Below are 14,426 nucleotides of genomic sequence, written 5' to 3'. Positions count from 1 at the left end.
TGTATCAATTTTGTCTCGTTACCCCTGTTTATGATGCTGACAATTCTGTAGCAGAATATCAGTCTCTTTTGCGCCCACGGCCAAGAATTTAAATGATATATATCCAATGTGGGAACCCTCCCACATGTAGTTTGTCTGCAAGAAACATTCCTTAAACCTCATTTGGATTTTACTATTCCAGGCTACTCAGTGAAAAGAACAGATAGAGAATTCTCCCCCTAGAGGTGAGCTAGCTATGTTCATCAAAGATGGCATTTCATACACTGAGGTAAAGCTTCCTGTATTCAATTCTTTTGAATGTCAATGCTATCAGTTAGCTCTGTCCTCGCGGAAGCCAATTAATGTTGTTAATCTGTACAACCCTCGCAACAAGCTACGACTAACCGATCTAAATTCCCCTGGACAGCACTTTAATGGGATCATATATCATCTGTGGGGATTTTATTTCCATCACAAGGTGTGGGGCTGCTCTCATAATGGTGACAGTGGTAAAGCAGTTGTGAGTTTACCGAGGAAAATAATCTTGTTGTTCTGATTAACGGGTTGGGCAATCGACTGGACATCCGCCCCGGAAATTTGTCAGCAGTAGACCTCAGTTTGTGTTCGAATGACTTGTGATAGTGACCAATTTCCAATTATTACTACTTTTGGAGTCTGCCCTCACACTAACCATCAAGGTTATCGCCCTTGATGCAAAATTAAAAAAGCTGATTGGTTCACACACAGAAAGGAATGTGAACTGGTGCTTAAAACCAGTCTTTTTAGTGAAGATGTTGATGTGTTTTCAAACAATGAGGTTAAGGCCATCAATTCTGCTGCTGGAAAGTCCAGGCCTCGTACAGCTTGTGGTGGCATAGTAAGAGCCCCCTATGCCATTGTGGAGCAATGAGTGCGCTGACGCCATCAGAAACAGAAAGCGAGCTAAGAACAAAGGTCAACGGTCAGGATCACTGGAAGATATTATAACATACAAAAGGTGTAAGACAGAGGCTCAGCGTGTCAGCGTGAAGCTCCCCTGGTGCGAGTACTGCTCCTCCATTATAGAAACACATCAGTAAAGTCTGTGTGGTCACAGGTTAGAGCAATTAGTGGAAGAAATAGGAATAACCATGTTCCCACCCTTATATGTGGTGATGAATATTCTGTCACAAACCCTGAAAAGTGTAACATCTTGGCTGACAATTTTTCATATGTGTAGCTCAAACAATTAGGATGCTGACTTCTTGACGATATAGACAACACCACCATAAGTTGACAACACTGCATTTGACGACATGCCAATTAATGAAGACTTTTCTCTGTTTGAGATAAGACAGGCCCTTCATACACCAAAGGGCTCGTCACCAGGTGAAGATGGTATTGTGTACTCGATGGTGAAGAACCTTCCAGACCAATGCGTCAATGATTTACTTTCACTATACAATTCCATTTGGATGAGTATACAGCTACCTTTTGCCTGGAGACAGTCTACTGTTATTCCTGTAGCTAAGCCTGGTAAGAACCCATCTTCTCCGCAGTCGTATTGTCCCTATTGCCTAAACGTCCAATTATGGAGAAAATGATAAACACTCCCCTAACTTGGTTTTAGATAAAAATGGCTTGCTTGCCAAAGTGCAGAGTGGATTCCATAGTCTTTTTAGATATAGAAAAAGGCATATGACATGAAGTGGAGAGGGGTGGGGGGGTGGGGGGCTCCTTATTAAAAACGCAAGCTATGGGTATAGGTGGCAAAAATGCTGGGCTGGATACGAAGTTTTTTTCAGATCGCTCCATCAGAGTAAGAATAGGTAGAGATGGTACCAATGACCACTCTGCAGGGAAGTGTTCTTTTCACCTACACTGTTCAATATAGCAATACATGATTTGCCTACAGAAGTTAATCCTAAACTGGACTGCTCACTGTTTGCAGATGATAAAGCTATATGGTGCGTTTCTGGAAATCTATCTGAAGCTTCAAGGTAAATCCAGCAGGGACTTGATGACATCCTGAAGTGGAGTAAGTTGTGGGGATTGAAGTTCTCACACGTGAAAACAGAGTGTGTGATGTTTAACCCCTAACTACTTGCCCCTGCTATATCTTAATGACAGGGCGATTAATGTCTCTTCTAAATTGAAACACCTGGGTATGATCTTCGACAAGCACGTCACTTGGTCTGATCATATCAATTTCATTATTACAAAATGTCAAGAGGTCTTGAATATGATGCCCTACATCTCCGGGAAATCATGGGGAGCAGATAAGACCAGTTTGTTACTTCTGTATAGAGCCCTTATCCGAACACGTTTAGATTACTGTTGTGAAGCGTACGACTCAGCATGTGTCTCCCTTAAGGCTAAACTGGATGCCTTCCAATGTGCTGCTCTCCGGATATGCACAGGTTTGAGGACACCACTACTCAATGTGCTTCAGTTACTGTGTATTGAATGGCCATCATATATTAGATGTCAGTTCTGTACATTACATTAAAATATGTTACTAAATGTATATTTTGTATCATCATAATGTTTTTATCAACTTTTGATCCCTTACAGAGATGTGCACAACTATCGTCTCCTCCTCTCAAATATTTTTTTCATAAATTGTGCACTTAAAAATTTCTTAAGATGGGCTTCTTACAATAATTCGTCATCAACCCCTTTGATAAAAAACATCTTACCAGATATGGTGGTGTATCCAGTGAGCTGTACTGAGCAATGACCTTGTTACCAAGGACATCATGCACCACCCAGTCTCCCTGAGCCTCCTCTCCAGGAAGTGCCGTCACTTCTTTACTCTCCAGGTTTACAACATAGACAAACTGGAGGCAGAGAGGACAAATGAGGTACATGTAGTTACAGTTACAGAATATTCCCTCCACAAGGTGTGAACAGTTTAAAGAGACGTTCTCTTTCAACCACATGTGAACAGCTACACAAATGATACAATGGCATAACCATCATCGCATATAAAGACCTGTGAGGGTATTAAACTGCCTAACATATCATTCTTCTGGTCTGTATGTTTGAATTCCAGTCAAAATTTATTTGACAATTATGCACAATTTTCTTAATACCTCAACTCATAAACATACAAGAAATAATGTTCTAAGATTCCTACATCAACGATACCTTATTATCAGCACACTAATACCTGGATGAAAGATGTTGTGCTTACCTTATGGTGAAGGAGTCTAGGACTACTCTCTTATTGTCAGCACATTATCACCTGGACAGAAGCTGTTGTGTTTTCCTTATTGCTCTTGGTGAAGGAGTCTAGGACTGCTCTTATTGTCAGCACCCTATCACCTGGACGGAAGCTGTTTTTATTACCTTATTGCTCCTGGTGAAGGAGTCCAGAAGTACTCTTTTACTGTCAGCACACCAACACCTGGATGGAAGCTGGATTAGGAAAAGACCCTGGAACACTTTATCTAGAACAAGAACAGATCAACAGAATATGTAGGCCAACAAGACTTCGTGCAGAAGGATGTCTTGAAAGTTTTCAATCTATTTTGAGTCTTCTCCATTCTTGTCTTGGTCTCCTGAAACTTGTTCAGATCATATCCAATATGACTGAGTGGTGTTTGAGACCAAGATCACAGGCCTCAACATATCTATACGTACACGCCAGACTTTATTTAATTGTTGTTTAATGCAATAATGAAGAATTTTTCACTTATATGACTGTGACTGTGACAGTGAGTTATATGATTTTCACTGTGACTGTGACCTATATGATTGTGACTAGCTGTATGAAAAAATTTCTCCAGTGATTTACTATTTAGGGAATTTAATAAAATCATCATAAAGAAAAATGATCTCTGTCACACAATCCTATCTCTTTACCTTTATTACTGTTTACAATATCCACAACGACTGTATTCTTCTGAGTTTTCCAGTCAAACTGGAAGAAAGAAACATACAACAAAAAATCCAAAGACATCTCCAAATAAAATAGATATATAAACTGTCTTTATCTCTGGAAATATTTGAAAGACAAATTTTGATAGATGAATGCAAAGAGTGGCAACAATGATTCAATAAGAAGTGAGTACTCCCAGAGTTTTAAACAGCTCTTTACGTGCAAATCTTATAAAACTTCCTATTTTTAGTCAGTGTCTTTAAGCACCACAAATCTGATCTACTCAGCCCGGTCAACTTGAAAATACTTCATCCAACTGTGGTCTTGTACTAAATTTGGAATTCCTCGGTGAAACTTTACATTACAGTGTTCAAGTTTCCAAAAATTTGATTACAACAACCTCAGTTTAAATAGAAACTTAGTTTTTCTGAATATAAATCTGAATATAGATGAAGAGGGGGCCTCCGTGGCTCAGCAACCTGCGGATGGTCGTGGTTTCCCCCGGGCCTCTGCCCAGTTTCCCCCCCACCATAATGATGCTGCAGTCGTATAAGTGAAATATTCTTGAGTACAGCCTGAAATACCAATCAAAATAAATAAAATAAATAAATATAGATGAAGAGATTTGACAGGCAGATAATACAATTCCTTTGGACATTAATATGAACAGTGACGTACCTGTAATTTTCTTAATACGTGTACAATTTTTTCAATGTATTGCTGATCATACTTAAACAAAAGTTTGATTTACCTAAAATGTGGGAAAGATTTCACATTAACATGTTAATACTACCTGTTTAATGATTTAGGTGTGGAATAGAACCAAGGTAATGTGGTGCTCTGCTTTCACACTTACTAGACATTAATGGGATGTATTAAGGTAATCGTTCTCTACTGAGTGTATTACATTGTTCAGAACACAGCTGTAGACATGAGGCATGCTTACCATGACTAGTCTGCTACACTGATAATGGGTGAAGGCGGTCTTAACCTGAAGGTAGATTAACTTAGAATGGTCAGGACTGTTCCTTGGACTACGACATGCCCAGTTGTCTGCAGAAAGCTTCTCTTATAACACAAGAAAATAAACAACGGGGATAACAATGGGAAGGGACACACTAATACATCTGCAAATCTGTGGCTGAATTAAGCAGACTATGATAAAGAAGTACTTAAGTGTATATCATAATGAAATGGATTACAAGGGTCATTGAGTATGATTATACACTGTGGACATGCCCATTTTGGTCCAAACACCTCTCCCCCTTAATCCATTTAACTTTTACCTTTATTTTCTTATACACATACTTTACTCCTGAACTGCATTGTTACTTGTATGATGATTAATTACATATCAATAAATATATCTATACACTTACTGCAGGACTTTCCACCAAGATCCAACAGATATAGGTGACTTTCTAACAGAAATAAAGCATATCATACTGGTTAGAGCATTACCAACATATGGGAACAATTATCTTTCCCAGTACTTTACCCCATTTTAACCTCTTCAGGAGTAAGTCTGTGTAAATTGCTGTGCCAGTCACCCCATTGGTAACAAAAAAGACAATTCTGTCATTGAAGTTTATTGAAGTTTAACTCGCCACCCTTTGGAGACAATTAGGTGTCATCATGCCATTTGCATATATGTTATTCTATTAACAGGTAAGAGATGTTTAGTACTTTGTTGTAATGTACATGATGACTGGCACACAAACAGTTAGCTTCTGAAGAAGTACAACTGAAATACATGCTGGGTGTGATTCATGTAGATCTGTCATGCCTATAGGGAAACACACCTACAAGTGACCAGGGACAAGTTACCACAGACACACCTACAAGTGACCTGAGACAAGATACCACAGACACACCTACAAGTGACCAGGGACAAGTTACCACAGACACACCTACAAGTGACCTGAGACAAGATACCACAGACACACCTACAAGTGACCAGGGACAAGTTACCACAGACACACCTACAAGTGACCAGGACAAGTTACCACAGACACACCTACAAGTGACCTGAGACAAGATACCACAGACACACCTACAAGTGATCAGGAACAAGTTACCACAGACACGCTACAAGTGACCTGAGACAAGTTATCACAGACACACCTACAAGTGACCAGGGACAAGTTACCACAGACACACCTACAAGTGACCTGAGACAAGTTACCACAGACACACCTACAAGTGACCAGGGACAAGTTACCACAGACACACCTACAAGTGACCTGAGACAAGTTACCACAGACACTCCTACAAGTGACCAGGGACAAGTTACCACAGACACTCCTACAAGTGACCAGGGACAAGTTACCACAGACACACCTACAAGTGACCAGGGACAAGTTACCACAGACACACCTACAAGTGACCAGGGACAAGTTACCACAGACACACCTACAAGTGACCAGGGACAAGTTACCACAGACACACCTACAAGTGACCTGAGACAAGTTACCACAGACACACCTACAAGTGACCAGGGACAAGTTATCACAGACACACCTACAAGTGACCAGGGACAAGTTACCACAGACACACCCTACAAGTGACCAGGGACAAGTTACCACAGACACACCTACATGGACCAGGGACAAGTTACCACAGGCACACCTACAAGTGACCAGGGACAAGTTACCACAGGCACACCTACAAGTGACCAGGGACAAGTTACCACAGACACACCTACAAGTGACCTGAGACAAGTTACCACAGACACACCTACAAGTGACCAGGGACAAGTTACCACAGACACACCTACAAGTGACCTGAGACAAGTTACCACAGACACTCCTACAAGTGACCAGGGACAAGTTACCACAGACACACCTACAAGTGACCTGAGACAAGTTACCACAGACACTCCTACAAGTGACCAGGGACAAGTTACCACAGACACACCTACAAGTGACCAGGGACAAGTTACCACAGACACACCTACAAGTGACCAGGGACAAGTTACCACAGACACACCTACAAGTGACCTGAGACAAGTTACCACAGACACACCTACAAGTGACCAGGGACAAGTTATCACAGACACACCTACAAGTGACCAGGGACAAGTTACCACAGACACACCTACAAGTGACCACGGACAAGTTACCACAGACACACCTACAAGTGACCTGAGACAAGTTACCACAGACACTCCTACAAGTGACCAGGGACAAGTTACCACAGACACACCTACAAGTGACCAGGGACAAGTTACCACAGATACACCTACAAGTGACCAGGGACAAGTTACCACAGACACACTTACAAGTGACCAGGGACAAGTTACCACAGACACACCTACAAGTGACCAGGGACAAGTTATCACAGACACACCTACATGGACCAGGGACAAGTTACCACAGACACACCTACAAGTGACCAAGGACAAGTTACCACAGGCACACCTACAAGTGACCAGGAACAAGTTACCACAGACACACCTACAAGTGACCTGAGACAAGTTACCACAGACACTCCTACAAGTGACCAGGGACAAGTTACCACAGACACACCTACAAGTGACCAGGGACAAGTTACCACAGACACACCTACAAGTGACCAGGGACAAGTTACCACAGACACACCTACAAGTGACCAAGGACAAGTTACCACAGACACACCTACAAGTGACCAGGGACAAGTTACCACAGACACACCTACAAGTGACCAGGGACAAGTTACCACAGACACACCTACAAGTGACCAAGGACAAGTTACCACAGACACACCTACAAGTGACCAGGGACAAGTTACCACAGACACACCTACAAGTGACCAGGGACAAGTTACCACAGACACTCCTACAAGTGTCCAGGGACAAGTTACCACAGACACACCTACAAGTGACCAGGGACAAGTTACCACAGACACACCTACAAGTGACCAGGGACAAGTTATCACAGACACACCTACAAGTGACCAGGGACAAGTTATCACAGACACACCTACAAGTGACCAGGGACAAGTTACCACAGACACACCTACAAGTGACCAGGGACACGTTACCACAGACACACCTACAAGGGACCAGGGACAAGTTATCACAGACACACCTACATGTGACCAGGGACAAGTTACCACAGACACACCTACAAGTGACCAGGGACAAGTTACCACAGACACACCTACATGGACCAGGGACAAGTTACCACAGACACACCTACAAGTGACCAGGGACAAGTTACCACAGACACACCTACATGGACCGGGGACAAGTTACCACAGACACACCTACAAGTCACCAGGGACAAGTTACCACAGGCACACCTACACGTGACCAGGAACAAGTTACCACAGACACACCTACACGTGACCAGGGACAAGTTATCACAGACACACCTACAAGTGACCAGGGACAAGTTACCACAGACACACCTACAAGTGACCAGGGACAAGTTACCACAGACACACCTACAAGTGACCAGGAACAAGTTACCACAGGCACACCTACAAGTGACCAGGGACAAGTTACCACAGACACACCTACAAGTGACCAGGGACAAGTTACCATAGACACACCTACAAGTGACCAGGGACAAGTTACCACAGACACACCTACAAGTGACCAGGGACAAGTTACCACAGACACACCTACAAGTGACCTGAGACAAGTTACCACAGACACACCTACAAGTGACCAGGGACAAGTTACCACAGACACTCCTACAAGTGACCAAGGACAAGTTACCACAGACACACCTACAAGTGACCAGGGACAAGTTACCACAGACACACCTACAAGTGACCAGGGACAAGTTACCACAGACACACCTACAAGTGACCAGGGACAAGTTACCACAGATACACCTACAAGTGACCAAGTACAAGTTACCACAGACACACCTACAAGTGACCAGGGACAAGTTACCACAGATACACCTACAAGTGACTTGGGACGATTTACCACAGGCACACCTACAAGTGACCAGGGACCATTCAAACACAAGTGACTTACTTTCTCTGTACACAGTAGGTGAGGCCGAGTCTCCAGGGATCATGACACCAGCCCACAAATGCCACAGCCTGGTCACCTGGGGCCCACACAGCCTGAAGTACAACACAGGTGGGTACAACATAACATTTCATTCATTTATTTATTTCATACTCAAGAATATTTCACTTATAAAACAGCAGCTAGCATTAGGTTTGGCAGACACTGATGGTCTGCAAGTTGCTGGAAGATCGTCCACATAACTGGAGAGGAAGCCAGCAGGATCTGAACTTGAACTCACAGCTGCACTGGACATACATCCTGTTGCAATGGTGTTAGGTTATTGTGCTGTGCTTCCACACTAACCACTCAGCCACAGACACCTCCTAAAACTGGACATACACAAGTTACTATGTTATATCATGTATAGAAATAATGATAAAATGACTTGAACTAAGCTGTGAAATAAGTACAATGGGTTTTAGGGGATATATAATAAAATTTGAAATTGTGAAATTGAAACGAATTTTTTTCATATAATTTAAATTAAGTTGTATTTTTTAGGAATTTCTACCTGCCTTTAAATTAGTTTCAACCTATACTGAATATAATTTCAAATTTCACAGACCATAATTCACATCCTCCTCCAAACTTAATCTCCACCAATACAGAAAATAGTATTAATCTGCCTCAATAATAAACTCAGCTATTAAAATTATAGCTCTAACACATACAGAAAATTCTTTCAAACAATACAGACACCAAGGGACAAAGCACAACGCTTGTGGGAAAGCACAATTCAAAGTAGGCCTGTGTACAGGGAATAATTAAGCCGGTACTGTGTCCGAAACTTTCCTGAAATTCAGCTCGAATGAAAATACTTACCGAAACCTCGCCAAACACTGGGTCACATGAGCGAAAACAAACATATCACTTTGCAGAATTAGGAATTATTTTCTGTGCTAGATGAAATAATTCTAATTAGGTTGAAATTTAATATAGTAACTTATGTGTGTCTATACACAAAAATTAAAGCCTTATGAAAAGCCATAGATAAGTAAGACAGTCACATGTCACAACTTTGTATCATGAAAAATGTCTTTTGTTTTCATGAACAAAAATCTATTGAAGTATGTAAGTATTTCGAAAATGAAGAAATTTCCAAACATATGACATTAATGATAATGTATCGGTATTGAAAATGCCAGTTTGTTCTTAATTGCCAATTGATTATTCATTAACACACCTGACCAGGTGAGAGATCATCTGGAATGCCCTCCAAGACCATGATATCTGATGTCTTCCAATCTAGCACACACAGCACTGGATGGCTGCACTTGATCATTTGTTCTCCCCAACTCTCTCTGAAGACAAACTCATCACCCTAGCATATTAACAACAGCTAGAATACAGGTAGAGAAACAGGTGTGCAAACTAAACAGATGTGGGATAGTGAATAGGGAAGTTCTCATTAGCCTCGACAATTGTGATTCACAGATAAAACTAAATTTCAATGTTAAGAAGTAAAACATGATAGGTGTTCACAAAAAAGGTGTGTCCCTTACATTAAATCAATTTGACTTGCACACAAGCAGCCTATATAAACTTGTCAGCCAGAGGTCAAAGGTCACAGAAAATGTTGCCTGATGCTCCATAAACTTTACATACAGTTTTGGACGGTATACGCTTCTGACATAATATACCTGTATTATATGCCTGCATGACTGACTTACCTGGATGACCTCTGAAGTCTCATTACCTGTGACCGTTATTGTGTCAAAGTAAGACGCTGTTCTGGCTGGTTTCATTTCTGCTGTGTACAGCAGTTTTTCTTCTGACAAGGACCATGTCAAGGAACCAAAGCCTAAAACAATGACCAGTCAGCCATTCATACCAAGCACATGACCTTTCGTCAGACTAAAACCACAAAAATAAGTTAACTAAAGGATTTTAACGTCCCATTAACTGCACAAGAAAAATTCTTGCACAAGGGTCTACAGAAAGGTGCATTAGTTAGAAAATGAACCTTCCCATTAATATAACTGGTTATGCATTCAACTCATAAAGAATCATGAAAAATAAAATCTTCAGAAGTTAGCACACATCAGAAGCATATGAAATCCCATACCTCCAGCTTCGTAGATCTTCCCATGTTTATCTATGGCAGTAACATCAACAGTTTTGAGCTTGTGATTGTCATCCCATATCTAAAACAGAAATTTTCTTGCCTTGTCATTTGTATCTAACAGAACTTATCATTCCGTTTCCATGTGATATCATTCATTCATTCGCACATACCAAATCTTTCCAAATCAAGTCCTAATACATGACCTTGGGTGCTGAAACTTACATTTTCCCAGTAGGACATCATCCTACCTTCCAGTCAGGACTCCAGAATCTCACAAAGGAAGAACTTAGTCAGGATAAAAGTTTAGGGTCAAATGCAATATGTTAATTAAAGACAAAATAATTTGCAACTACATGTATATTACCAAGTAATGTAATATTTCTATTTTGTATGTATACTTCTGACGACAAAAAGAAATAAAAACATGTAATTTAGCACATCTGTAAATATGTTTTCAACTCCTGGCGTTAGCCAGTGGACAGCAGAAGTTTATTGAACTAACAATTTTCTGTAAGCGCACCCTAGAATACACCAAGTCAACAAAGCAGAGACAGAAGAGGTACTCCTAGATTGATTACATTTTTAAAAGTTCAACATTAAACTCCCAGTTTTTGGCTAAGACACTTTCGCAACTACATCAGATTTTCTATACTGATTGCTCTCTGAGCAGCATCTAGATATATACACATATAGGCTGAACAGTGAATGGCCATTTTATACTGGAATGCCTGTGTTTTTAGTGGAGATGGTAAAAAGAATGGTTTCTGATAATTTGCCAGTTACAAATATTTACAGAAAACAAGCAAACACAATCGTTTCATGCCGCGTACAAACATTCCTGCTCTCACTTGTCTCAAGCACCCAAAACATAATAACGTCAGAGATGTTATACTTGTATATACATATTACTGCTTACTTCAACAAACTGTTTCTCATCCCCTTTCTTTGTCTTGGCATCTCTAACAATGGCCTTCAATTTACCTGATGGGGAAAGTTCATTCCAAATCCTGAAAGAACAGAGCAGACTTAGTCAATGATACCAAACTAGGCAATATTTTCTTAAGGAGCAACTGCTTTCAAGTCCAGTAAAAACTACATATTCCTTACCAATTATTGTCACATTTACAAAGTACGATATCTGGAAGCTGGTTAACAAGCACTGAGGTAGCCAATAAATATGAATCAAAATGTGAAGGGATATGATTTAGAGAGGCCAAATCTAAAACAGGAGAAAGATGTTCAATACTGTAACATTAACAGTACTTAGTACATCCTCCTCTGATGCTCAGGATTTAGCCGATAGGCCAAGTAATGGCTTGCCAAGTGTGCATATCACGGGATTGGCATGGGTGACTTGACGTGATTGATTGGTGTTTTTGACATGGCATTCTTATAAGACATTAAATGTGTCAAATGTACAATGTAATCCATAATAGTAATGTCATCAAACCTCATTTGCATACTACAATGTATATGTAAAAATCTTAAATTATTCTGATTTTCTCAGGTTTGATTTCTTTTATATATTGAATGGGTAACGCAAAAACCCTTTCAGAAAATATAATTGGTTTGAAATTCATACTCATTCTTTATTTCCTGCGGAGCTGTGGAAATAACATCCTTAGCACCTTCTCCAGGTACAAAGTAAGTCTTTGAGAACTTTACATTCTCTTTCCTTTCCAAATCTCTTTGGCTCCAGACGGCTGAGACATGTGTTGTTTTATCAGAGATGGATGTAATTCTTGCAGAAACAGGAGAAGGGAAACTTGCATAATCCCTGTACAGACATACAACATTCTCTACCTGCAAATCGTAAATATGAAGAGGCGCATATTACACATCTGTTTCATTCATTCATTCATTTCATATTGTCTATTTATGCCAAACTAATCCTCAGAGCACATGGAATATACAAAATACACAGTATCAAGACTCAGTATAGACACACATAAAATGCTATCCAATTCTGTCTTATTATCTAGTAAGACAATGCTAATAAAACATTAAAACTAGCTTTTTGCATCCATCAGGGAAAAATTAGATTTTTAAAAAAAATTTTGCATTCTTTTATTTATCTTTTCATTTATCTATTTTGTTATTGTTTAAATGCCAGGGTCAAGAATTTTAACTAACACACTGGTGGTAGTATATGTGGGGGGGGGGGGGCTAAACCAGATTGCCTCAGGGTAAACCATGCGCTATACCTAGCAAGTTACTGATGACCTTTTGCATGAGTGACATACTGATATGCCCACCACAGGCCTCTCGGTGGAAGCCATCTTCAACGAAGGTTTGAATAACTGCTAATTTAACCAAGGTGCCACAAGCTGTAAAACATTTCTGACAAGAGCAATGCCAAAATAAAACATTTAACATTTATTGCAGTGCTTGTCAGTGACAGGTGTTTAGCTGTTTAGTCAAGTAAGCATAGCATAGAACAAGCATAGGTGCCCTGGATTTTATTTTTCATTTGATTGATTTTGAGCACTATACTCAAGTATTTCTCACTTTATACGATGTCAGTCAGTTCTAAGGGTGGAGGAAAGCAAGAATAACCAGAGTGCTTGGTGTAAATCGACCTTTGGAAAGCTACAGTTGAACTTCCCCACTTGTAACCAACAGACATGTGCATCTGGCCTTCCACAGATGACAGGCTGCATTAACGGCCACGCGAGTGTCATAGACTGCTTATGTTGTCACAAAAGCTACACAAACAGTAAGAGATAATGTAAAACAACAATCAGATAAATACAGTGTAAACAAATAAATATCTCAAAATGTAAGAGCACCAGAAAACAGGAAATCCGCAAACTCTCTATCAAACAGATTATCTATATGGACAAATGAGTATTGCTGTACATGAAAAAGGAAAATTGAAAAAGGAGATCTGCACTGTTTTTTATTTATTTATTATTTATTTTTTGGGTTCAATATATGTATACGTGTTTACATTCACGGCCCGATAATGCCTGTTTTAACCCTTACACTGCTGTGGTTTGTTTAGTAGCCTATATAAACAAATACATGTTTGAATACAAATTTGCAAACATCTGACATCAGCAGAAAGTTAGATTTTCAGACGGACTGTCACATCAGAACTATAAAACGCAGGCCAACTGTTAAAACTTGAAGAGAGGGCCTACTAGGGCCTACTAGTTGGGATCAGTGTGTAAAATATTGGTTATCAGACATATCACCTAGGAAATGCACCCCATGACTTTTCCGCACAACAGAATCAAAACCTCCAGTACAACTCTTACTACCCCTTTACCTTTGTGACTACCATGATGACCACCAGCTGGCTGCTGGTCGTTCGCGAAGGAGGTTACAGACCTAGTCAGCACAATTAAGCGACTGCATTCACACCCCCCACGAGCCCATGTGAATGTGAAGGGATATGAGCCCCCCCACGAGCCCAAATGTGATGACTCACTAACCCTGGGGTTCTCTACCGTTCGCAGAACGGTGTGGCCAACACTAGTACTTTCACTGTCCTGTGCTTTGTTAGTGTG

General features: G+C 40.5%; 1 protein-coding gene across 1 annotated transcript in view; it reads right to left on the bottom strand.

Moving 5' to 3' along the window:
* Nucleotides 1-14,225, bottom strand: part of LOC135469911 (acylamino-acid-releasing enzyme-like) — a 25,449-nt gene extending 11,224 nt beyond the window's left edge. Inside the window, exons 1-12 of the mRNA XM_064748550.1 lie at nt 14,186-14,225; nt 12,497-12,717; nt 11,831-11,921; nt 10,915-10,993; nt 10,520-10,650; nt 10,033-10,170; nt 8,812-8,902; nt 5,221-5,262; nt 4,788-4,909; nt 3,826-3,883; nt 3,310-3,410; nt 2,658-2,798 (exon numbers count right to left, since the gene is read on the bottom strand). Coding sequence (XP_064604620.1) covers nt 2,658-2,798; nt 3,310-3,410; nt 3,826-3,883; nt 4,788-4,909; nt 5,221-5,262; nt 8,812-8,902; nt 10,033-10,170; nt 10,520-10,650; nt 10,915-10,993; nt 11,831-11,921; nt 12,497-12,717; nt 14,186-14,200 — 1,230 coding nt within the window. The 5' untranslated portion in view covers nt 14,201-14,225. The remainder of the gene's footprint in view (nt 1-2,657; nt 2,799-3,309; nt 3,411-3,825; nt 3,884-4,787; nt 4,910-5,220; nt 5,263-8,811; nt 8,903-10,032; nt 10,171-10,519; nt 10,651-10,914; nt 10,994-11,830; nt 11,922-12,496; nt 12,718-14,185) is intronic.
* Between the last annotated feature and the right edge of the window lie 201 nt (nt 14,226-14,426).

This window comes from Liolophura sinensis, chromosome 7, assembly GCF_032854445.1.
Source record: "Liolophura sinensis isolate JHLJ2023 chromosome 7, CUHK_Ljap_v2, whole genome shotgun sequence".
NCBI classification, from domain to species: domain Eukaryota; kingdom Metazoa; phylum Mollusca; class Polyplacophora; order Chitonida; family Chitonidae; genus Liolophura; species Liolophura sinensis.
Note: the sequence above shows the minus strand (reverse complement) of the source record. Positions and strands in the feature narration are given on the sequence as shown.